Source organism: Microtus oregoni, unplaced genomic scaffold, assembly GCF_018167655.1.
Source record: "Microtus oregoni isolate MIOR12 unplaced genomic scaffold, Mior012 000034F_ref0000314, whole genome shotgun sequence".
In the NCBI taxonomy this organism is placed as follows: Eukaryota; Metazoa; Chordata; class Mammalia; order Rodentia; family Cricetidae; genus Microtus; species Microtus oregoni.
This window is the reverse complement of record NW_024543093.1, coordinates 5,481,689-5,507,574: the sequence shown is the minus strand read 5'-3', so window position 1 is coordinate 5,507,574 and position 25,886 is coordinate 5,481,689. Positions and strand designations below refer to the sequence as shown.

The window sequence follows — 25,886 nt, the reverse complement described above, 5'->3', positions numbered from 1 at the left end:
CAGGGCCTAAGGAACTCTTAACTATGTGGGACCTGTTTGTGATCCTGAGTTATACATCTTATATATGCCATAAAGGAAACTTCAGAATGAGCCGCAAGTAACGTGAGCTCAATTATCTGCTCTAACACACTGCCCCCAGAGCTGCCCACCTCACTCCAGCCCACCTACCCCATCCCATTTCATCCAAGCCCACTCCACTCCATCCAGTCCTACCCTACCTACTCCACCTGCCTCCTTCCGTCCCATCCCACCTCCCTCACCCCTACCCATCCATCCTGTTCTACTCCCACTCCACCCCATCCAGTCTCACTTCCATCCCAGCCCTTCCCAACCCATCCCATTATACCCACTGTCCCATCACACCCTACCCATCCTACTCTGTCCCACCCCATCCTCATATGCCTCATCCCATTCCATTCTAGCCCCCTTCCTATCTTGACCTATTCATTCTTGAGGTCTTGGCACCAAGGAACATACCACCAGCTCCCAGGAGACAGCCACGGGGAGCTAAAATGAGGAATAGGTTAGTCACAGTCTAAGGACTAAGGAGGAGCTTGAAGAGGAGGTCCATTTTACAGGTAGCACCAGACAGGAGCTGCCTGGAAGGCAGGCTTCTTTTGTTCTTAAAGATTGCCTCTGGGGTCTTTTTAGGAGGGCCAGTGCCTTAGTTAGGGTTCTATTGCTGTGAAGAGACTCCATGATCACTCAACTCTGATAAAGGACAGAATTTAAATGGGGCTGGATTATAGTTCAGAGGTGTAGTCCATTGTTGCCATGGCAGGCAAACATGGTGGCATGGAGGCAGACATGGTGCTGGAGACATAGTGAGAATTCTACATCCTGATCCACAGGCAGCAGGAGACCGCCACACGCCACACTAGGTCTAGCATATGAGACCTCAAAGCCCCGCCTCCACAGTGACACACTTCCTCCAACAAGGCCACACCTCCTAATAGTGCCACTCTCTATGGACCAAGCATTCAAACACATGTGTCTGTGGGGCCCATTCCTTTTCAAACCACTGCATTCAGTTTGGCAGGATGTTGGGCACCAGAGCAGAGACCTCAGGCCCCCATGATTCAGAGAGCTTGAGAGCCTGCACCAACAATCCTGGAAAGGTTTGGGGCTTAGGGGCAGTTCCTGTGGGTGTGGGCTCTGAGACACTGGAGAGGTTATCTTCCAACCAGGCATGCCTAGAGCCCCAAGACTTCTTACTTAGACCACTGTCTCCATGTTGCTGGGGACAGTGACTGCAGCAGCCTGTGCTACATGCTGGCAATGACATGCCCAGTTAGGGCTTCATGTTACTGAAAATGAAGTGGCCATTGTGGAGTGGCTTCTGCACTGACTTCATTGGAACCTGCATAGCCAGCAGCAGTGTTGGACTGGCCCCGTAGGGGACTGGATCACTCAGCCATTTGAGGAGCATAAGGCAAAGCAGACACCACACTCCCTGTCATTCCCAACAAGAGGCTCTGCTGAGCTCCCAAGGCTGAGCCTGGAGGGGTGGGTTGTGGGGGCGAACCTAGGAAGCTGTCAGACTCAGGCCACCTTTGGTTCCCAGCCCCTGGTGACTGCCAACAACATAAGCATAGGCCACCAGGCTCAGGACACCTGACTCTGTCAGTGGTGATGACCTCCTGAGCTGGAAGAAGAATTTCTCCTAATTTAGCTTCAGCTCAGAGCCTGGAGTGGAGTAGCCCTAGGTTATCCAGCCAACAAATGCTTCTCCCTTTAGACTGATCGTCGAGGACAATGAGGCTGGCCTCTTCACAGTGACTCTCTTCCGCAAAGTGACTGAAGACTTCAAAGTTAAAGCCAAAGAAAACAAGTAAGGATGCGGGCCACCAGCTGCTCGGGTTTGGTGTGAGTCCCTGGGGAGACCCTGCCTTGACCATGTTCTCAGTGACAGCTATAGCTGCTTTTTTGAAGGTTCATTGTCCGGGAATTTTACTATGATGAAAAAGAAATTAAAAGAGAAAGGGAAGAGATGACCAGGTTGCTGTCTGATAAGAAACAACAGTATGTGAGTACCAGGGTGTGGGAGGGGCTCTCTAGACATTCCGGGGGGGAGGCAGAGTCCACTCCCCAGTCTCACTGTCCCCATCTCCTGGGCTCGTGCTGTCGAGACACATGTGAGTTCAGATGTCATGTGTACTGAGCTCCACCCCCTGACGCAGCTCGCAGCTACCCGGATCACTGCCCTCTGGCAGGGCTTGTCTGCTGCACAGAAGTTGAGATGCTGAAGTGAGCCGTGGACAGGGGGATCAGCCTGGGCTTTGCAATAGGTCAGCCAGAGCAGGGGCACCAGGATGAAGCATCTGTGCCCAGAGTGGATAGTGTCACCACCTCACAGACGGTTTCCTATCGTCTGTGACTGTAGATTTCAGGGCGTCACCAGCACCTGTGTTTACTTCTCCAGTGCTCTTAGCAGAATGGGTGCTTCTCTGAGATCCTGGCCACAGACACTTAGGAGCTTTGTGGAGAGGTCAGCCTCCATCCCTGGAGCAAAGCTGAGAGCGCAGTGTTGAACGGGGAACATCACCTCTGGGCTCTGCCATGTGTTCCAGACTCTGGAGGTCTGGAACAGTGGCCCCGGCTCTGCCCTGCTTCCTCTAGGCACTGGCCCCTTCTCCCCCAGCTGCAGAGGACCTTCTAGTGTCTCTTCAGTGACAGGTGGGACCCATAGAGTGTCATTGAGTCCTCAAGGGGAAGCCTGTGTACTCAGAGCTGTAAGTGTGTGCCTGGGAGAACAGGGCCTCTGGCCTGGTACAGCGCTCCACACGTGCTCCGGCGTCTGCACCAGGCCTCTCCCGCACTAGGCAGAGCCTGCGCATACCCAATCTTGCTGAGTGAGTGGCTCTTCTCACCCACACTTTTAGAAGTAAGCACAAACCACCGAGATCCCCAAAGTAGTTCTTGGAGCCTCACCTGCCTGCTGTTTTCTTTTCAGAAGGGAAGCCCGACTGGTGATGGTTCATGGCGTTGGATTTTCTGTGTTGTTTTTGAGAGAGGGTCTCATGTATCTCAGGCTGGCCTCTAATTTGATATGTAACTGAGGCTGGCACCTACAGAGTGCTGAGATTATAGGTGCATGGTCCAACAGCCCCATGGTGGAGAGGTGTGGGGTTTTGTTTTGTTTTTTGTTTTTTTTAGACAGGGTTTCTCTGACACTAGTTCTATAGACCAGGCTGGTCTTGAACTCACAAAGATCTGCCTGCCTCAGCCTCCCAAGTGCTGGGATTAAAAGTGTGCACCACCACTGCCCAGCCCATGTTGAAGAGTTTTAACCCTATTTCCTTGAGCCTAGACACATGAACACACACACACTTGCATACACACACACACACTTGCACACACACAGATGCCATGTGTGCACTGAGCCAGTACCCACACTGCCCAGAACCAAAATCAATTGGATTCTAGCCAGGGCTCCTGAAGATGAAAGGCCTGGCTAGAGGCCTGGGCCCTGAGTTCCTGAAGGTGCTCTAAGCTCCTTAGAGCAATGGCATAGACATGGTACATTCTGGCAGGAGTGGCTGTCACTAACAAGATCAGATGCCCAGCTCACTGCCTGACCTTGGCTTTGGGGCCCTGTCCATCACAATGCCTAGCCTTCCCTTAGGTGGGGCTTTTCCTCCCCTACTACTCCCTGCGGTACTCCTGGATGGAGCCAGATTGTGAGGGCCCTGCCTATAGGTGAAGTAGGACATTTGGCATCCATCCTGTGTATCAGGGTGACACAAGTAAGCTGCCGCCTTCTCCCTGGGGCTCAGATTCCCAGCGGTGGTGTCTTTACATGGCATAGACTTCTGCAGCCCCACGTTCCCCAGACAACCTACTAGAGTCTCCTTGTGTGTGGGAAACAGAGCTCCCGGGAGACACTCAGAACCCATGCTGGTGAATGGAGCCTCAGAGGGGCTCAGTGAAGACCCCCTCCACCCTAGGACCCTAGAATCTTTCGTTTGGTATGGTTGGGAGCGGATACAGCCAAGCATCCCATATCCTTTATTTACTGAGTCACTGGAACCGAGGAACCGGGTTGTTCTGGGGACACACAGTTGAGTTACCCTGTGTTTTCCACCCACTTATAGACAGGGTGATAAAGGGTGAAACAGCCTGGCTGTATGCCTGGCTAATGTCCTGTATGTGACATGCTGAAGTGTCCCATGAACACCACGGAGGATGCTGTTCCTGAGACTCAGGGCCCCGACTGATGAGCTCCCTAGGTCAGGATAGTTCAGTAATACTTCTGGGAGCAGTTTTTGTCTGCTGCTGCTGGGGTCCTGACCCAAGCAAGCACATAGGTTCGGCTCTGTTTCTAGTGTCTGAAATCACAGGCCTTGGACCTCTGCCACACCCTTCTCTCAGCCCGGACTCCAGAGCTTGCTTGCACAGGCTCTCCAGGCCATGAGAATTATTTGTGTTCACGATGCATGCTTGCTGAAAGATTAATAAATAATTTCTGTACCTTTAGCAAACTTCCTGTGTTGCTCTTAAAAAGGGATCAGCCACCTACCGGGACCACAAGGTTAAGGTAACCCCGCTAGGGAACCCCGCTAGGCCCGCTGCGGGGCAGACCGACAGAGACAGAGAGAGTGAGGGCGAGGGCGAGGTAAGCACCTCCTGGGAACCCTGGGGGTCCCTGACTCAACTCTTTCCCCAGCTGAGGAACAAATCTTTGCATTTTCTCTCGTTTCTATGGCTTGTGAGGTCTGAAGTTAGAGGAGCCCAGAACCCTGCTGTCCTAGCCTTCATGGTCTTCCTGGAGCTGCCTCTCTAGGCAGGGAATGGCGCTTGTCGGCTGGCTGGGATGTCTGTGCTCTGGCTGATGGTGGCTGGAGCTGGTGTCTGGTGATGGGCAGGGCTCTGACTGGAGGGAGGGCGGTTCGGTTGCTCGGCATTCCTCCCCGACTGCCCTGGCTGGACACCTCTGGCCTTGTTGAGCAGTTAGAAGTGTCCGAGGGGGGCTGACACTAAGGAACAACCACGTCAGGCTCAGCAGCAGTAGCTATGGCCTAGATGAGGATTGAAGAGCCCCTGGCAGGTGCAGCTGGTAGATGGGTGGGCTGGACCCTGAGGGTAGTGCCTTCCAATGAGGTGGGCTTCTTGGCTGTGCAGTGCCAGACAAGAACCTATTAGCTCATGTGTCAGTCTTGAGGTCAAGAGCTGCCTAGCTTCCCACCCCTGGTCCGAGGTGGCCTCTCACATGTGCCGGTGGCTGCCCCAGAGCTTCCCTAGTGCCAGGCACTTGCATGCTGTGGTCCCGAGCCTCCCCAGGCTCTTCTCTGCTTCTGCTGGCTCCTGGCCCTTTCCTCTGGTTGCAGGGCGTGCTCTGTATACTGCGAGCCTTTTCTTGGCCGTTATCAGTAGAGTGTCCGGAAGCTCATGCCCTTCTCCCGTCTCTGCAGGGACCTCTGTTGCGTTGGCTCAAGGTGAACTTCAGCGAGGCCTTTATTGCCTGGATCCACATAAAGGCCCTGAGAGTGTTTGTGGAGTCTGTGCTCAGGTGTGTGGTGGGGATCCTGGGCTGGAGAGGTGAGCAGCAGGGCTTGGAGGGGAAGCTCGGAAACTCCACTCCCTGCTGTCTTCCAGCCCTTCTGCCTTTTGCTTTCTGTGACCATGTCTTGGCAATCTTCTCCATTCTGCCAGAGGAATCCCCATTGGCCATGTGTGCCCCGTTCTCCAGAGCTCGCTCTTTTCTGCCAGACTTGTTTGTGTGGTCCCTGCCCCACCTCTGTACCCTAGACAGGGCCCCAGTGGCTCCTGGAAGACGTCCCCAGACTGTCTTATTTCTTCACCCTCTAAGGGAAGATCTCCAGGTAGCTCCCCCACTAAAATAGGAAAGCTACACATGCAAACATTATTTTGTCTTATTTTCTATCATTTTAAAATTAATAGAGCCACTGTGGAAAATTTGGAATCCATACAGGCAAGCACAGGTGTGAATCCAAATCACTTGTTGGGGATGGGGTGGAGCTCAGTGAGAGAGCATCTCCCTGGCACCCTAAAGCCCCCAGTTCAGTCCTGAGCATCACAGAATAAACCACAAGCAAACACATCCCGGTGTGTGCTCATTTAGGTTTTTATGGTTGAGTTTTGCCCCCCAGCCCAAGTATTTAATGTTCAGATAACCTATCATTCTCAGTGTATTCATGGAAAAGGAATCAAACAGCAAATGCTTTCCAAAGGGAGGCAGTGGTGAAAGAATAAATGACACAGGACACGGGGTGTGCAGATTTGGCTCTCAGGGGACAGTGATGGAGCTTGTTCATGTTAAATTGCAGGCAGCCTCTCCTGAGAAGTCTAGGTGGGTGGGCATCCTGGATATCACCCTGAGGATGGGCAGTTGAACTCACGTCCTGGCAGAATGTTTCTCTGAACTGTCCAGGAGGCTTAGCAGGATTGGTGTCCCTGGCAGAAAAGTTAAAAGATCAGTAGGACTCAGGATGAGATGGCCCTGAGGTGTGGTGGTTCAAGCCTATGATCCTTGCACTTGGTGCAGGGAGGGGGTGCTGAGTGAGGTACTTAGTCTCTGGTCAGTGTGGGATAGAAGAGCAAACACTATCTCTGACAATCAACTGGGCTGTCGCTCACCAGGGGCTTGCCTACATGTTATGAGCACCTCACTGGCCAGTATGGCACTTGTTTTGTGGGAGAGCAGGCAGCACAGGGGCCTTTCTGGCCAACAAAAACAGAGCTACCAGAGGCCTCTGTAGACAGACTGGGAAGGGCAGTGCCACATTCCAGGGCTGCTTTGCCCACAGTGAGTGAGGACTGGGAAGGTTCGGGAGTCATTCCTGATATGATGGTGGTAGTCACAGGTCCCAGCTGACTCATTTCCAGAGCAGACTCTAGGTAGGTGATCCTGTTGCTAGACACCCAAGGACACTCGCCTGGGGCACAGTTTGGATGCACTGGCTGGGCATGGCTCAGTGATACACCTCAACAGTGTTCTGGAGTAATGGACATCCCAGGCAGTGACTCTGGAGGAAATGTTTGGGCAGATTTAGTATCTTTTCCATGCACCCAAAAACTGAACAAGAGGCTTGACTATACCTTGACATGGCTAATGCTGTTCTCCTTTAGTGAGCACATAACAGCTGGCACATATAACACTTACGACCTGCAAAGTTCAGATCCACTGCTTGTACAACTAAGTATGCAAGGTAGCCAGGCAGGGCCATGAGCTCTGACCTTCAGAGACGGCTGGCACTGTACTGAGACTTAGTATCTTACTCCTAGTCTTTGGTCACCATTTTCTAGTTCTTTTTTCCTCCGTTGTCAGTGAGCCATTCGTTCACTTTTTAATCCCACGTGTGCAACACATGTACAAAGGTGTCCAGAGGCCAGAGGCTGTGGGATCCTCTGGAGCTGGAGTTATAGGCAGTTGGAGCCCCCTGACATGGGCACTGAGCCTTTGACTGTCTTGGCTGGCCTTTACACTAAACACCTACACGGTCGTCTTATTGGAGCAGGTATGGACTCCCAGTGAACTTCCAGGCTGTGCTCCTGCAGCCCCAGAAAAAGTCAGCCACCAAGCGCCTGAGAGAGGTGCTCAATTCTGTCTTCCGGCATCTAGATGAGGTTGCTGCAGCAAGCTTACTGGATGTAGGTATCATGGGGACTCGAGGGCTCTGCCGCCATAGGGATGTATGATATCACGTACTTTTAAGCAAGGGGGTGGGGGATGGTGGTGGGGCAACTGCACAGGATAGGGCGTGAGGCCAGAACCCAAGGAGCTCCCCCCTTAAAAACAAGAATCATCTTTGCCCTTGCTCCCTTCATAGGCCTCTGTGGAAATCCCTGGACTGCAGCTCAGCAACCAGGACTATTTCCCCTACGTGTACTTCCACATTGACCTCAGCCTTCTGGACTAGGTGGCCAGCCTGGTTCACTGCAGCCTCAGACCTTGCTCTAAGCCAGATAACCAAGTCCTGCAGGATCCTGACCCACGAGATACTCACAGACATTAGTTAGAGTGTATTTATTTTTTTAAGTTACAATAAAATGCTCAGTTCTGAGTCTCTTCTTGTGTTCTAACATAACTCTAAACTTTCTCCTAAGCACTTCACATAGAGCGAAAAGCCTGTAACAGGGTAACCCACTAACTAGGCTCTTGTCTTCGTGGGACTTTTAATGGGAAATTAGTGAGAATGTTGACAACCTGAGCCTAATTGTCACCGGTGAACAATTCTCACTTGGTACCAAGTTTTCCAAAAGGTCTTGTCTTCATTTAAAAAACACTGTTTCAGGGAAGTGGTGGTGTTTTCAGGCTAAACATCAGACTCCAATTGTATGATGTGCCACTAATTTCATACATTATCAGCATTGTCCAAAATATCACTTTATTCTTTAATGGAAAAAGCCATTAATATTCAAACAAAGGAAATCACATTTAAAAACCCTATACATAAGAAACAGCCTCCAAGAACAGTCAAGCAGTAGTCAGGAGGAGGGGAAAATGTTTTAACAGCTCAGTTTTCTTCAAAATATGCCAAAGAATACAATCCAATTCACGGCTACAATTCATAGAATTCTTCAGTGTTTTCTTGAGACGCTGAGGTTCACTGTTGCAGTGTTTCCAGGGCTGGCAAGTGCTGCTCGGAACGGCCAACAGCAGACACTGACCAGAACCTTCTCTGCTGGAAAACTGCCTGCTCCCAAGAAAGGAAGTCTGAAGGCTGTTGTGGCCCTCACAACTCATCCTTCTCCAGGTCATCGAGCTCCACGTCGCTCAGGTCAATGTCATCCTCCACAGGAAGCTGGGACATAAAGGGATGTTAGAGCCTCAAATGACCAACGGTTTCAACAGAAAAGCAAATTCCAGGATTCCAGATTCCAGCCTGGCTTTTGCACCAATTATAACATGGATGGTAAACCAGAGAACCTGGACAAGGCAGTGGGGGTGGGGGCAGGTGCAGTCTGACAAACGTAGCCTAGGCTGGCTTTGAGATCCTCCCCCCTCAGGGTCCCACAGCTGATTCTACACATGCGCCTCACCCGAGCTTTCTGTCTGAGTTTTTGAAACAGGGCTCCATTCTTTAGCTCAAGTCTGACCTCATTCATGGCAATCCTCCTGCCACAGCCTTTCAAGTGTTGTAGTGTGGAAATTACAGGCATGAAACCAAGTTCTCCTGACCTTTAAATTGTGATTTCCTAAACTCCTAAACATGTTATGTAGGTGTATGAGTATTTGCCTGCATGTATGTCTATGCACCATGTGCACAAAATGCCCAGGGAATCCAGAAGAGGCCACTGGATCCCACAGGTCTGAAGTTGCACATGGCTGTAGGCCATCGTGTGGGTGCTGGGAATTGAACTTGGGTCCTCGGGAAGAGCAGCCAGTCCTCTTAACTGCTAAGCCACCTCTCCAGCCCCAATCATGATTTTAGTACAACTGTCTTTCTCTAAAACTGAAGCCAGCCATGCGTGGTGCATGCTGGTTATGGTGGATGCGGTTTCCAGACACAGAGACACAAGCTGGGAGAAGAGCCCCTCAATGCCACTTACCTCACCATCTTTCCCATCCCAGGGCTCTCTGGCAGTGATGGTAGGAAAGGAACCACCTCCCACGGGTGCTGTGGAGCCACGTCCGAAAGACAGTTCCCTTGGAAAAAAAAATACCCAATGTATTTAGATGTACTTCCAATGAGTAAACTGTCGAAATGCAATGTGTCGTGCACCCATGAAGTCAAGCACCACTTCTAAGGTTTTCTTTTTCTTTTTTTAAAAATAAATAAAACATGAGAGGGTGTTTTTAAAATAAGTTCACTCAGCAAAAGCTGCCCATGACCCTTTGCCTGCTAAGCCTATGAGTTGAAAAGCTCATTACTAGTGAGGTGATGCTTTCAGCTAGCCAGCTGGGTGCTGGAGAGGGCAGACGCACCAAGTGTTTGCCAGTAAGGCGTGAACATCTACACTGAAAAATACTACCAGAGAGAATCCTTGATCCTTTGGCCTCTACCAGCTGCTGGATACAGGCATCCACATATCCAGCTCTAACTGGACTTTTGAATGCTGTCTTGTGGAGTGTTTCTGTTGGTGACATTTTGAGACTACTGTAGCCCAAGCTGGTCTTGCACTTCTGGTCCTACTGAGTGTACAGCATGCACCACCGTGTCAGGCTAAAACCTGTCTTTTACATTGGGTTCTTTAGTTTTATGCTATTTATTTTTTGTAGAATACTTTTAAGAAAACCATTACACAAAGAAACAAATTCATTACTAAGCCAGGCACTGGTGGCGCACACCTTTAATCTCAGCACTTGGGAGGCTGAGGCAGGTGGATCTCTGTGAGTTTGAGACCAGCCTGGTCTACAGAGTGAGTTCCAGGAGAGCTAGGGATACAAAACAATTCATTACTCTTGTTCTACTTATTCCCGCTTGAGGAACTGTGTAGTTTCTCTTCATGTCTGACATTACAGGACTTACAGGAAGGTTTTCAATGCAACATTCCCCACTGTGATTAAGCACAGCACAACTTGTAGTCTACATGGCTTAAGAACAACAGCCTGAGTGTGGCCCCTGGCCCAGGCACACTTACAGGGCAGTCTCAGCAGAGTGCCAGCCACCGACTTTTGTTATCAAGCAGAAAGTTAAAAACCCTCACTTCACATGGAAGCTGAGAAATTAACAAGAAAGAAAGCAGGAAGAGGAAACACAATTGACCTCTCTAGGTCAATGCTTGTATTTGCCCAAGAACTGATGGAATGAGTTTTAGGAAGAGGTGAACAGCAGGGCAGGATGGAGAGCTCTGCAAACTGGCTTAGGAATTAAGAGCCCATCATGTTTGCCTACAGCAGGAGGATCCTCATTTTCACATACATTCCAAAGCTGAGGGTTCTGACCTGAGGTCAGCAATACCAAGTACAACTAAGGGAGGGAACGGTGAGACGCGCACAAGACCTTGGAAGACCTTGTAGTTAGAGTGAGGCCTGAACACCCGTGCAACAGGACAAGCATGGCAGGGAGAGTGGGACGCCTGCCAGAGGAAAGAGGAATGATTTAAAAGTTCAATTTTACAAACATCCAATTACTGTTATGCTGTTTGTTTGTTTGAGACAGGGTTTCCTGTAGCTTTGGAGCCTGTCCTGGAACAAGCTGCTGTAGACCAGACTGGCCTCGAACTCACAGAGATCCGCCTGTCTCTTGCCTCCCAAGTGCTGGGATTAAAGGCATGCGCCACTGCCACCCAGCCAATTACTCTTATGTTTTAAATGCAAACTAGTCCTGCTACTGCCTGGTTGACACATAACAATATAAATCAACAAAACCCAACAAATGAGAAAATAAACAACTAAGAAAATATTACCTGAGAAATTCATTTATGCCTTGTTCACTGAAAGACCCTTTGAGAAGAGCAAACTTCATTTTGCGTGCGTTGATGGCTGCCATAGCAGGGTACCCAAAGCCTCCGATCCCCAGTGCGTTCTCCAGTTCATACTGAGCTCCAGCTTCTGTCCACAGCCACCTGGGAAAGCAGACTGGCATTAGGGTAAGGATGCTTTTTGGATTAGGATCTAAGTTACATCCAAATCTTAGAAAGGAGCGTGGGATGGGCACGTGCTCAGAACCCTACAAGGCTGTCGTCCACTGAGCCACAGATTTCTTGTGCTACCTAAACTTAGGTTATCACGCATATCTCAGGACTGGTAAGTAACAAGCAGACAAACAGGCACACACTGCAAAGAACATTTGAGGCAAGAGGCAGGAAGGTCTGCACCCCGTTCACAGAGGTCAGACTTTGAACTTCAGAACTCACCCCCACATTTTCTTCTTGTATTTGTCAGCCAGTTTCAGGAGAACTTCCAAGTAAGAGTTTCTGCCTGCGGCCCCTGATTTACAGACAAGAACACGGAGGGTGAAATAAAATCAGTTTAGTCAGGAAGTACTCTGAGCAGCGGCAGCGGCAGCGATGAGACCCAGCCTGTGCTCACCTGTGTCCAGGATGTGGGGCAGCACGGCCACGACACACAGCTGATGCTCCTCACATGTCTTCTTGGCAACGTCCTCGTTGATTATCTGCACCAAGACAGGGCAGTTGTGCAACGCAACACCAGAGATCCCTACATGTCTCCTCACACAGACATGCCATCTAGAACCCTCTAGAAATGCATGCCATCATTCATTCCTAGGCCACCTTAAGCAGTCTCTAAAACTGCAATGCCCTGGTACAGCCCGACCTGCCACAGCTGAATAAATAGGTCACATGTCTGTGCACAAGGCATCCACACAGTGCGAGGCTCTTGTCTGTTTTCTCAAAAGCGCATGAAAGCGGGAGTGATCTCCCCTCTTGGTGCTGCTGTGAGAACTGGAGGCGTCTGCACTGCAGGCCAGAGCCGGGCAGAGCCGGGCAGGGCTCCAACAGCCCAGGTGACGGAATCCACTCAGGTGAGGTTTTGTACAGTATTTTAATCCCCAAAAGTAGTAAATTAAAGAAAGGGAGTAAATCACTGGGGCACATGCCTATAATCTCAGTATTTGTGGGGCAGAAACAAGAAGACTACTGTGAATTCAAGGCTAGTTTGGGCTACATGGTCAAAGCAAAGAGCTCACCCAGATAAAGGGTTCACAGCAGACGGGAGCTTCCTCACCACCAGGGGGAGCACTTTACCTCGAGCAGCTCTGGAGGCGGGGCATTATCCGAGAACAAATCGAGGGCCCTTGACACTATGTCTGATCTTGTCCGCCCACCATCATAGTCTGCAGGAGACTCGCCTTTCTGAAATATCTTGATTGTAGGGAATCCTCTAATCTGTTAAAGTACAGTAACAACCACAATATTTTAAAATGGAAAATTGAATAATAACAATAAACCCACAATCTTTATGGTTTCTAAAACCACTTCACAGACACTTCACTATCACAAAAATATGCTCCAGTCACACATGGGCACATACCTGTAATTCAAGTTATTCTGGGAGGCTGAAGCAAAGATCACAAGTTGGAGCCACTCTGGGCCACTTAATAAGACACCGCCTCAAAAATAAATACGTAAGTGCTGGGAACTTCGCACCGCGGTGGAGCACTTGCCTAGCATACACCACGGCTTAAATCATCAAAACGGGGGTAGGGGGAGTTCCCAGCTGGAAACCGGTCAGAGTTTCATTACTTGAGGAGTTCAAACCCTGCCCAAGCTCTGGGTATTTAATACAATCCGTATACTCCAGAACAAGAAGATCAATTTTCAAAAGTCAAATGAGAACACCTGTAAAACCTAGGGCAAGCAGAGGCCAAGTGGAATGATGTGCACTAACCCACCAGTCCCGAGTTCCAACTCGACAGCTAGGGACACCATCTCTTCATCTACAAGTGCTTAAATACTTCACTTCCCTGCCTACTTCGAAGGGAGGCCAGGGGTCAAACACTGTTGAAAATCTTGAGTATTTCTCCAAGTAAATGAGTCGTAAACACACTCACCCCGTATCGGCTGGCTAGAACCTGATTCACGGTGGCATCCACAGCTGCCAGCTTCACCTTCCCCTTCGTTTGCTCCTTCACTTCTGTGGCTGCGGCCGCCCACTCTGGCTCCAGGCTACAGAAACCCATTTGAGAAGCACAGTGAGCCCACAGCACAGGTCCTCACACCGACTGAGCTCTACATTCTGGCCTTCACACTTCAAACACATCTTGGTGGCTTCACCAAAGGGATGATGCACCTGTCCCCCAATCTGGACACTAGCCAGGCCCTGGCTGAATCTGGGAATAGCACAGCTTGGAGCCGGATAACTATTACTGGAAGCACCATGACTGAACACACTTATTTGGTCAAAGGCACTTACTTTTTGCAATGTCCACACCATGGAGCATAAAACTCAACCATCCAAACATCTTCGCTGTCAAGGACATTCTTATCAAAGGTGTCATCCGTCAGCTCTATCACGTCCTTTTTACTTGAACTGTCACCTCTGCCCTGTCACAGCAACAGGAAATGTTAAACGACTACCCGGTCAAAAACGAACACCACTACAGAAGTAATCATCTTACAAGGTAATCAAGGTTTCAATTTGCTCATTAGCAAATAAATGAAAACACTAATGATGGAATGGGAAGCATTCCTTACTATGATTTTTGCTTGGTAGCAGTAACACTTCTTGCTACATTCAGAACAACGTATGATCTGCCTTGAATTCTTCCACCTGCTGTGTTTATGAAGAGCTCAATGCAGGCTCCAGCAGAGCGCTTTGTGCAGACACAACTGTTTCTATGTTCACATTCGCAGTCCAGATCCTTCAAACAGCTGACACCAGTGCTTCGTCTTCCCAGGACTTGACGACAGGCAAGGACTAGGCCATGAGTCTGTACCCTTAGACCTGAATTTTCTTCAGGCAGACCTATGGTGCTGATCACTCTGCTATGCCTGTCGTCAGGTTAATCGCCATGGCAGAGGCAAGGCAACGATGTCACCTATGAGTAGGGCTAAGACTAAGTTGGTCTGGCCCTTAGGGCAGAGAGCCATTTTAAAAACAGCTTCATTTCCAAGGGCGAATCACAGTCAAGCTTTGGAGCACAAATCCTAGAACAGGAACTTGTTTCTCTTCCTCTTCCTATTTACCCTGCAGAACTCCCCACCTACTCCAGACTCTCACAAAAAGAGTCTGGAAAGTGAGTCCAGGACTCTATTCTCCTCTCGGAACTGGGAAGGTCATGAGATCCCAGAGCCTTCTGCCCCCAGCATGGAGCTTCTTCACTGTGTAGTTCCAACTCCCCATTCCAGGCTAGGGTCATTCTCAGACTGTGACTAAGTGGGTCTTGCCATGTAACTCTAAGGATGGCAAGAACAGCTGAGTAGAGTGTACACTCCTGTAATCCCAGAACTCGGGAGGTAGAAATAGAAGAATTTGAGGTCATCCTTGGCCACAAAGAGAATCCAAGTCTAGCCTAGGCTACATGGCACCCTTTGTAAGGAACATACACATTCAGGCAGAAAAACCAAGACACACTAAGTCAGCACCACACAGCCTTACCTGTTTTCCAGAACTGTACCCACCGCTCCGCCCACCAAGGCGATCCTTCACAAGCTGGCGCAAAGCACTGAGGGCAGCGTCTACGATGGCTTCCCCAGTTCTGCCACCTGTGGGACAGCAAGGGACAGGAAGTCTCAGGATGGCCTTCTGCACAAGGGCCGCATAACTCCACATCTGTCAGCAACTGATGGTGATCAGGTCTCACGCACTCACTGTGGCACTCTCCCAGAATGCACTCTGCCCTAGACTCCCCACTCGAAATGCCAGTTTCTTCAATTCCCTGTCCACTGTCTGTAAAAATCACATCTTCTAATGAGAATCTCATGTTACTGAATGGACAATATGAACATGGACGACACGCTTACAGCTAGCTGGTCAGGAAGACAGGAAAACTTCCCAAATACCGGGGAGAAAGTCAACACACCTTTTCTACGACACAGAGAATAGACAGGAGAGTATGGGAAGAGAGGAACACGGGACATGGAGAGTAGACAGAGTGTGTGGGAAGAGAGGACACAGGACACGGAATACATGCCTTGAAGCCACCCTCAAAAGTTGAAAGGCCAAGTTCTAATAGCGCTCCAACATCACATTAGAAGGGAGACACTAGAGGAACCACCTGACATGTGGCTCCTATCTTCTATGGTCCACTCAGCCACAGTCCAAGAATATGGTTTGTCTTAGCTCTCTGAAGCGAGACCGCAGTCACTAACTTCCATAGTTCTACTCTACTGTTAGTTACTGTTGGCCTCCGACTGCCTAGCTTATAAAGGACACATGAATAGGGAAAGAAAGCTGCTTTATGGTCATGCACCTACCAAACTGTACGAAGAGAACACTTAGGAAGCGCTCAGTTAACCGAAGGGCCAGACTCAACGTGAGGGCAGCCCTCCATCCCTGCCACAGATAGCGCTATATCCCAGCCAGTGTCCTTGTCCCACCCTATGGAACAGAATGTACCCAAGGAGAACCCCTCTAGGGAAAGAGGGTTGACCCACTCTTCCCACAGCAGGCCATACGCATACAAGCACTATCTATCTCCGGGGTCAATCTGCCTCTTGTAACCACTCGATTCTAGCAGCCTTGCCAATACATGAAGTCCCAGGTGGGCTATACCCCAAACACCTTATTTAGGGCAGGTGAGATGGCTCAGTAGGTAAAAGTGCTTGGCACCAAGCCGGTCAACCTGAATTCAATTTCTGAGATCCACGTGGTAGAAGGTGAGAGAACTCCTGAAAATGGTTCTATGACTTCATATGAGCACTGAAGTCCATTCATGCCACCAATAAGTAAGTATAATAACAGCCTTATTTACAAATAACCACGGCCATAGCAGAATGCTCTAAGTATTCTGTTTTCGTCAAGCAGTGAAACTATAACCAATTATCATTTTGAAGCAAAGACAGACACGCTTACTCTGGAAAACAAAACTCATCACCAAGAAGAAACCAAGCATCCAAGGATTTGTCTCCAAGGATTCTGACTCCCAAGTCTAGAGATTTACCAAGCAGACTATTACCAAGTATGTGTCCCCTACCCTTGGCATGTACTATTTCAATTACATTTTGGTAGCCTGGGCAGACTTCCTGCCCCTTTACAGAAAAGCAGCAAGGCCAGAGCAGTTAAGTGCTGCGTGGACCAGAGGCCCAAGCATGGAGAGGCGGGGGCAGTTATAGCAGGCTGTGCCTTGAGTTTACTCTTTAGATTCCACTGCCCTGGGACTTCCCCAGGCCAAGTCTGACTGGGATTCAGCCCACAGGCACTTCTGTTCACATATGCAATTATCAGTTACTTTATGTCATATTTAGCAAATCTTTAACCTTGAATGTACAAAAACAGCTCACCAACAGACACGCCAGTCCTATCCCCAGTGGTGCTCTAAAAGCAGTGTGACTAAGATAATATTTAATCCTGGGAATTCAGGGCCGGAATTCTCTAGCTGTCTCCTAATAGACACATACAATTCTCTTATCTCTAGAACTGGGAGAATGCGGAGTACCTATTACCAATAGTTTATGACACTAATAATAGTTTCCCAATCAATGGCGCGTGCGTTAAGGCATAAAGACTATAGGCAAATACTATGTATGTTTTGCCAGTCTCTAGTCTTACAGTGAAGGGAGGAAAACAGATCTTCATCAAATATGAAACAGCTGTAATAGGAAAGGCATGGAGCTAAGTGGGCCCTAAAACCACTCTAAAGAACTGACATTCACGCACACACATGCCTGGACACACCCCCTTACCTACAAGCTAATACTCAAAACCTGGAGGAGGTACTAAGTGCTGTCTGTCAGCACAGATAGCAAGGTCTAGTCCCTGCGGGAGCCAGGCTGACTGGTAACAGACGGACTTGCCTACAGGGGAATGGAGTAGAGTCCTTACCCTGATAATCTTCTGGTTTGTTTTTGTTCGCTCCAAATATCTTGATGGTAGGAAACCCCTGGACACCGTACTGACCGCCCAGGGACTGATGTTTATCTGCGTCTACTGCACCAACTTTGACAACATCCTGAGGAAACACAGACAGGTTACCTCCTCTCCCTACCCTACAGCCCCGTCAGCCTCAAGTACACAAGGTAAAAAGAGCTCAGTGAAGTTACATGGACCACTGAGGAGGTTGGCCTTGAAAGAAGAGCATTTAAGTCGCACAATGGGTGCAAGTCCAGCCAACGCAGAGTATCTCTGGGGGACAACTGGACACCAAAGACTTCAGAACCAGCATGGCTAAGATAATTACATAATTTAGCTTGGAATCAGATGGAATAAAACCAGATGACATGAGAATAGTATCTGTCCCACACCCTTCCCCCACATGGTATTTGGCATCACTCAGGACTTCACCATGCAAATTATCTTCCCAGCATACACTAACCCATCTTCAAATTTAAACACACAGTGAATGGGCCGCCTCAGACACTCACTTTCAACGCAGTGGCTGCTTTTTTCCACTCTGGTGTTAACCTCTGGCAATGACCACACCTGCGAGAGGCAAAACACAAATAAGGTTAACAGTTAAATCCTTTAACCTTCAGTTCATAAAGCAGCCACCAGTGGGGGACCCCACAGGGCCGGGAGCTTGTAAGGTAGACAAGGACCAAGAGGCCCAGTGACTGTACTTAGGGTACTCAGCATCTCATAAATCTAACAACTCCAGCAAACCATAACCGCTCAACAAACAATCACACAGGCAAACCTTTTGTAGGCACTAATTCCGTAAAACCAACCAAAACCTTCTGTAATTCAGGCAGGACAGGACAAACCTGTCAGGACAGTACCTGGGTGGCAGAGGCAGGACCACAAGTTCAAGGCTAGCCTGGTCTACACGGTAAGTTTCAGCACAGCTAAGACAAGCACAGCGAGATCCTCTCTCAAAGGCCAAACAAACACAATGTGCTGTGAACTATAAAACAACATACTGTGTGACAGAAATCAACTTCTACCATCCAGCAAGGTCATGGTAACCGCACCACTCAATCTCACGGCCGTGCAATGCCCACTGTGTGCAGACAGTGTAGTTTACTACCAGGCAGTATGGTAAATATTTTAACAAGGTTTTCCTCGTCTCTTCTACCTGGGGCTCTAAGGACATCACTGGATCTGTGTAAAGCTGAGGACAGAACTTCACTACTCTTTTCACTCTAGAAACAGAGGCTGGCAAATGACGACTCCAGAGCTAGTCTGCCCGCCCCACCATGCTCCCATGAAGACACCACGTAATTAATACTCTAGAGGGACCCGAACTCAGTCCCAACATTTTAAGCAAGGTTATTCTGCAGTAGTGCCTTGAATCGGAGCTTTAACATATTAATACATGCATTTATGTATGCTTCGCTGCTTAGGTGAGACACTTAAAATCCGGAAGTCAAATACTCACAAGGCTTAGGTTTCGGTTTCTCTAATAAGACAGGAGGATTCAAATTAAATGGTTAGAGCACACACTGCTTCAATCTGATGTTAGGCCCTATGCACAGACCAAAGTACCACATAAAAATTAATCCATTTTTGCTAGCCTATAATAGAAACTTAGAAGTTCTTTCTATTATAAATGTAAACATCTAGAGTTATAGTGATATTTCACTTATATTTTAATAAATAAATCTTGACTGAAGTTCAGAGAGTAAAACTGTCCCACTGGTCATCCTTAGATGAGGCAGTGGTGACAAACACCTTTAATCCCAGCCCTAGAGAGGAATATAAGACGGGAGGAGACAGCTGTCACACACAGTCTCATGAGATTCCAGGAGACAGATTCGCCATTTCAGAGTGAGGTAGGGGTAAGAGCCAGTGGCTGGCTGTTTTGCTTTTCTGACCTTCAGGCTGAACCCCAATTTCTGTCTCTGGGTTTTTATTCATGGTGTTACACAAAATTGGTGAGATTACTACTACTTAATAGCTTCCATAAATAAAAACCACAGCTATTTTCTTATTATTACAATTGCTGAAGACACTGTAACATCATTTATGTGTACAACATCTTTAGAATTACACAGCTGTTAGACTTGCTGATGCTTCTTGGTATTTATAGTTTAGAAAAGAAATGCAAGATAAGTATCCATAATCCTGAAATTTTAAATCCAGAGGTGGGGATGCAGCTCAGGGCCCAGTGTGAGCATAGTCCTGGTTCAACTCCTAGCACTGCAAAAAGTAAAAAACAAGCAAAACCATCCAGACAGGAAACCTCTGGAGTTTTTGAGTTTTAGAGATGTTCAGTGGGTAAAATCTGTGTAAATACTTCAAAATCTGAAAAACTCCAAATACCTCTGGCCCCAAGCATTGTAGACAGATCCTCAATTTGTACTCTGTCCCTTCCTCTCTTTTTGAGTCTCATGTAGTCCAAAGGTTGACGCTGAACTTAAGATTCTCCCAAGTGAGCCGGGCGGTGGTGGGGCACGCCTTTAATCCCAGCACTCGGGAGGCAGAGGCAGGCGGATCTCTGTGAGTTCGAGGCCAGCCTGGTCTACAAGAGCTAGTTCCAGGACAGGAACCAAAAGCTTCGGAGAAACCCTATCTCGAAAAACCAAAAAAAAAAAAAAAAAAAAAGATTCTCCCAAGTGTTTTAAAGAAAAGTTTTTGCTATGTAGCCTCGGAACTCCTCACATCTCCTGCCTCAGGTTCTGGAGCGCTAGAGCTAACAGCATGTGCCATTATGCCCTATATCTAAAGCCTTTCCTTTGTCAGGGAACCCATGGTTGTCTCTGGGATGTTAGAAACCAAGCAGAAAAAGGCCGAAAGCGATTGTTCTAATTAGACATTTTCTCAGAACACTACACATAAAACTGCCAGCATAGTCGTTGCCTACCACATCCAGAACCTGCCTTCGAGATCACACCATCTGCTAGGTTTCCTGGGGATGTTTTCTTGTGCTGCAGCTCTCAAAAACAAATGAACTACCCGCGACATAAGAAGCTGAGTGTGCAAAATCGCCTCCCAGAGCCATTTGATAACTTAGCAGCCTGTACGAGTACTATTTGCCAGGCAAATTCGGATGGGCTAACGATGGAAACCAGCAATTAAATTTTAAAATCTTTAGAAGATAGTCAAAGCATTGTGCTGGCATGAACGTTAGGACTGACCCTTAGATAATTTCCCAAGAAGCAGTGCTAAGTTTCGAGAACAGTCTCAGCATCCACAACAGAACTTTCAGCGGTCAGCGGGCACACCCTAAAATACACCCACTCAGGACTTCGGGATCCGATAATAAGAATGCCATGAGCCCAGGTCTGTGATCCCGGCTATTTGGGAAGACTAAGGCAAAGCAGACTAAGGCCAGCCTGGGCAACTTGATAAGAGCCTTGTGTCATATCCTGTGATGCACTCGTAGTCCTGGTTACTGTGCTACTCCGTGCCCGGTTGGTGGCGCTGTGTGGGCAGGCTAGAAGGTGCAGCCTTGCTTGAGGACGTGTATCACCGTGGTGGGCCTTGAGTGTTTCAACTCATGCCACCTCTAGTCAGCTGTCTCTGTCGCTCCAGCACCATGCCTTTGGTCGGCCACCTTGGCTCCACCACTACGGACTCTCCTTTTTGAACCATAAGCCCAAATAAGCTCTTCTGAAAGTTGCCTTGGTTGTGGTGTTTTACCACAGCACTAGAAAAGTGACTAAGAATACCCCTTCCGAAGCTGACAAGATGCTGCTCACTTCTGAGCTTAGCTCATCTTCAGCTGCTCGCAGAGGTCTGACGTTGTGCCACTTTACGGCCACCACAGCCCTGCACACTTCCCACTGCTGCGCCTTTGCTTTCCTTTCCAGCACAGGCTTTACCCAGCGCGCAGTGCAGCACTGCATTCTGTGCAAGTACGGAAGCCCCGGCCTCGCTCCACCGTGGGTCCCGAGGCTGTAATAACCTTTTCCCCACAACTGACTCAATCTCTGAGGCTTTCAAGAGACTGACATGTGCAGTCCAGTCTCCTCATCTACCACTATTTGGGCATGGTGGCATAGATCCGTAACCTCAGTTCTCAGGATGCTGAGGCAAGAACATATACGTTCAAGGTCAGCCTGGGCTACACAACTCCAGGGTTTCAGACCAACCTAGACCACACAGGACACCTGTACTATGTGCACATAAACACAATTAAAAATAGCTGGGCATGATGGTATAACAACTTTAATCCTGGCACTGGGGAGGCAGAGGCAGGTGGATCTCAGCAAGTTCAAGGCCAGCCTGGTCTATATAATTACAGGTCAGTCGGAGCAAGTGAAGCTACGGCAAAATAAAAGCAAAATCAACCGATCCATCTTTAAAAGGCGTAACTATTTTATAATACGTACCATGGAGCATAAAACTCTACAAGCCACAGGCTATTGCTCTGAATAACTTCTCTGTTGAAATTTGATGGTGTTAACTCGATGACGTCATCACTAGAGGAATACAGACCATTGACTGCCAGAAAGAAGGCACAGCTCACCAGACCTGGACAAATGACAAAACACAGCAGTGACAGCACGGCCCACAGTACAGGATCCTCTCCAACCCAAGGACCCTGCTGAGGAGGACAGCCTGGGCCTGCCTCTGCCCTTGGGTCCGTCCTGTTACGGTGCTGGGCATGAAGGGCATGGATCACTCAAAATCATGCCAGTTGCTGCTTCCAATGTCAAATGAAGCGCCTGATTCTTCACAGCTAGAATCTAGGAATCATCCTCATTTTGTAATAAGCAAACACAGGAAGAAAAGACCCACGTATGGTCAATGCAAACACGCCAAGTGGCAGAGTGGCTCTCTAACTCCTGTTTCCAAGCCGTTGGTTATGTATGCCTTGGCATGAATACACAGATACATTATTCAAGAACGCTGCATCTGATGGAATCCAATTTGTTTTTTAAAGATGCGAAAGCAGGGGAGATGGCTCAGTGGATTAAGAGCACTTGCTATGCAAGCATGACGATCCAAGTTTGCACCCTTACTGTTCACATTAAGGGATGAGCACGGCTTTACATGCCTGTAACACCACCATGGGGGGACAGGCGGGGAACGGCAGAAGGATCCTGGAAGCTTGCCGGCCAGCCTCGCTTAAAGGTGAGCCTTTGACTTAGTGACCCTCTCTCACGGGAATGAGGTAGAGTGATAGAGGAAGACACTCAACATGCCCTTTTGGCCTCTGCGTATGCAAGCACAGGCATATACATCTCTACATGCAAGAGAATGTATCACACACTCCCACGTCACAAACACACAACAGAAGGGAACTATAGAGAAAGGAATGGGACCAGAGGGGCAGGAAATAGGAAAGGGTAATGGTGTGTGTGTGTGCATGTGTGTATGTGTGAATATGACCAAAGTACATTATGTACATGCATGAAATGTCACAAGGAAACCCACTATTCTATACAGCTAATATATCCAAATATAAATGTCTAAGAAATATATTGCATTTGAATTATAGATGGGGTCAATATTGTAGAAACTTATGAAATAAAAGTGGCCTTTACTAAGAGTGATGTCACACAAACCAAGAAGTATGGACTGAAAGACAATCAACACACTACCAGAGGACAGATAGTCTGAAGCTCGCTACTGCATTTAATGACAAAGTTGTCTGTGAGCACCTGGGCAACTGTACAGTAAAAATAACCAGCAGCTAGTGGGCAGCGGATTGGAGAGAGGAGGCAGTAAGTCCAGACAGCTCTTTCAGTGAGTTTCGTTAGGAGGAATTGGGGCGAGCAAGCCTGTGTAGAATAGAGGGGAGCTTCGGTGTGGAGATGGGACCGATCTGTGCAGACCTATGTGCACAGCGGGAGAGGCGAAGGACAATGAAGATCTCAACAAAATGCCCCAAGTCAGGATGGGAATCCAGAGTCGGTGGGGGTGGGGATGGGGGTGGGGGTGGGGATGGGGCTCTCTGGAAGGCCTCCATCTAATTCACAGAGTGGGACAGGATGAGTACAATTCTAAATGCCGGCTCAGTCAGTGGGGCTGGTCCCTCAAGCTACTATCCACTATGGAAGCCATCAGTCACATCAGCCACATGTCATTACCCCAAACTGAAAGGTTCTCCAAGGGTAAAACAAAACAAAACAAAAACCAAACATACTGGATTCCAAAGAGTTGGAGAGAAAATAGAAACAAATTTTATTAATATTTTCATACTGAGCATGTGCTGAAATCATGATGGGTTAGGTACAGATCAGTGGGGCTTAGTGACAGGATGCGTCCTGTAAAGTATGCATGCAGCCGATCTCATCACTGCGACAAAGCCACAAATAGGGACATCTAGGACATCATTAGGGCGTACAATCCAATGGGGTTGCCACCATAAATGAGGTCATTACGTAAAATTAACTCAAAGTGCCCTCACCTCTTCCGCTTTAGTGTGGCACCTAGGAAATTTAGGATTACATTACATAGAGCATTCGCATCATTGTGTTTCTATTGGATGGTGCTGTTCAGCCAAGGGACTCGTAGAGCTTGTCGCAAGAGTGCTGGGATTAAAGCCGTGTCCAGTGAGTTCTACTCCTTTATAAGAAGTTTATCTTGTTTATGAAACTGTTATGAATTCATACTTGCTTGATACACTAATGTCTTACGAAAATTTCAGAACTGGAGAAAAAAAATCAGAAGTTATGGAAACTCTGTACACAAAGTCATATGGACAATGACCTCCAACACACTAGAACCTTGCTGTAATCTATTTCTGACTGGTGGTCACTCTAAGTTTTTTAAGGTGTTTAGGTCTTAGATCTTTGATAAGTTGTTTCAATCGGCTAGCCATCTGTTAAGGAAAGCTCTTTAGAGAACTAGGCAAAAGTGTACAGACAAAAGACTGAACCACAAATTGCCCATGCAAAAGAAATGCCTCCCTCCCTGAGGCATGGAGTCACTACCCATCCCTGTGGATGCCTGCCCAAATGGCCAAGAGAAGCAGAACCTTCCAATTCTTCCTCAGTCTACCCAACTGATGGCTTTGGAGATCTTGGGATCTACCAGGTCAGGATCAAACACACTGTCCCCTCATATCTGCTCTCCCAGCATCACCCCCCTCCTCGGGTGGGGCCGAGTAGGTCAATGCTGACCCATCAAGTTGCGCTGGGCCACTCTACAGTGACTATGAGCACCACCGGGAAACAGAACTCCCGGGGTCCACACTCCATGCGTGCAGATGGTTTGGCCATCTGTGGCTTCCCATTCAATCTCCGCAGCCGTTAAGGGTGTTAGAAATTCACGCCTGTAATATTTCTGCCTGACACCCGCCTGCAGCAGGGTGTCCAAAAGAGGGCTGACTACCTGATTAAAATAATGAGCTAATTGATAGGCTCACTTTCCCAGCCACTCACGGGGAAAGCTAGAGATTAAATCTTTTCCCTCTCATCTGCTCTCTACGGTAACCCAGCAAGTACTTCTTAAACATGTACTACCGCTCATAGGGTGAGGACAGTTGAAAGAAGAAAAAAATAAAAAGAACACTGGCAGAGAGGTGAGAAAACACGCTGCCGGTCACAGACAGTAAATGAAAGAGGAGGGAGTGCAGGGACCTGTCTTACTTTCTTTCCAGTCATGATCTAGGCTGCGTTAAGTACTGTCTAAAGACTCTAGGGCCGTGAACAAAGCCAGCCGAGGAAGGAGGGGACCCCAAAATTCACCCACTGGGTCGCTAACCATCACTCCGGGGCACCTAGGCGGACGTTCAAAGGCATGCGGTGAGGCCTCCCTTGGAAGGCACTGCCCACCTTCAGTCCGCATCTCAGGTCAGACCTCTACGACACGCGCCCAAAAGTGAAGGCTGAGCTGGACTGGTGGTGGCCGGCGCTCGAGGTGAGCAGAAGCAGTGAGTCCCCGACTCCCCGGGGCCTCCTGCAGAGGGCCCGGCTGGGCCTCCCCCTCCCCGCTGGCCAAGAAGTCCCCAAGCCGGGCCGGCACCCCGTTCCCTCCACTCGGGCCTGCTCCGCGGCCCCGGACTCTCCGGCCAACCCCAGCCCGGCCTCCGCTCGCAGGGCCGCGCTTACCGAGCTCCAGGCGAGCCATGCCGAGAAGCCGCATTCTGTCCGCGCCGCCGCCGCTTCGGCTCTGCCGCGCCCACGTCCCGCCCTCGGCTTCTAGCGGGCGGTGCGCCGGCGCGCGGGGGCGGGCCGGAAGGGCTCGCCGCGCCGTGGCCGCCGCTCATTGGTCTCTGTGGACTTCGCTCGCGTGCACGGCCAATGGGAAGCGGCCGGGTAGAGGTTACCGGTTTGGGTCCCCACCCCCACCCCCCGTGGGGCCAGGGACCAGCCGAGGAGCGGAGCGGGATGGGGCGGGGTCAGGATGGGCGGGGGATGAAGGGGCGGGTCCAGTGGACGTCGGGCTACGTCCTGCGAGTTCCCCTTGTCTCCTTAAGTTTTCCTGGGTTAACCGAAGACTCCAAGGCTGAGGTCTTCATTTCTCCCAGTCCCTTATTCTCTTTCCTCTTTGCCTCCCTCGTGGCCCCTTCCAGTTCTCACTCTTT

The 25,886-nt window shown here is 49.1% G+C and overlaps 2 protein-coding genes across 3 annotated transcripts in view; one reads left to right on the top strand and one right to left on the bottom strand.

The window, feature by feature from the left end:
• LOC121432453 (V-type proton ATPase subunit C 2-like) overlaps nt 1–8,018 on the top strand; it is a 35,404-nt gene extending 27,386 nt beyond the window's left edge. The window contains exons 8-13 of one of the 2 annotated variants that reach the window (XM_041630444.1): nt 1,739–1,831; nt 1,933–2,026; nt 4,478–4,615; nt 5,412–5,509; nt 7,479–7,611; nt 7,791–8,018. In XM_041630444.1, the coding sequence (XP_041486378.1) occupies nt 1,739–1,831; nt 1,933–2,026; nt 4,478–4,615; nt 5,412–5,509; nt 7,479–7,611; nt 7,791–7,880 (646 nt within the window). In that variant the 3' untranslated portion in view covers nt 7,881–8,018. The remainder of the gene's footprint in view (nt 1–1,738; nt 1,832–1,932; nt 2,027–4,477; nt 4,616–5,411; nt 5,510–7,478; nt 7,612–7,790) is intronic. The other variant, XM_041630445.1, reaches the window with a different exon arrangement.
• Nucleotides 8,019–8,329: 311 nt separating this feature from the next.
• LOC121432452 (protein disulfide-isomerase A6) lies at nt 8,330–25,503 on the bottom strand. Its single transcript, XM_041630443.1, has 13 exons — nt 25,411–25,503; nt 21,742–21,883; nt 17,893–17,950; nt 17,354–17,480; nt 14,969–15,075; nt 13,784–13,914; nt 13,422–13,536; nt 12,616–12,756; nt 11,939–12,023; nt 11,764–11,836; nt 11,314–11,472; nt 9,514–9,610; nt 8,330–8,765 (listed from the first exon to the last, which is right to left on the bottom strand). Exons 1-13 carry the CDS (start codon nt 25,442–25,444, stop codon nt 8,697–8,699), a joined length of 1,338 nt encoding a protein of 445 aa, XP_041486377.1. The 5' UTR covers nt 25,445–25,503; the 3' UTR covers nt 8,330–8,696.
• Nucleotides 25,504–25,886: the final 383 nt, after the last annotated feature.

Bases quoted from the DNA above. Each gene is read 5' to 3' on its own strand.
- LOC121432452 (XM_041630443.1), bottom strand. From the start codon at position 25,444: ATGCGGCTTCTCGGCATGGCTCGCCTGGAGCTCG. The intron at 17,481-17,892 runs GTGAGTGTCTGA...GTGTTTCCTCAG, and splicing joins AAGCAGCCACTGCGTTGAAA to GATGTTGTCAAAGTTGGTGC. The intron at 13,537-13,783 runs GTAAGTGCCTTT...GGGTTTCTGTAG, and splicing joins TGGTGTGGACATTGCAAAAA to CCTGGAGCCAGAGTGGGCGG.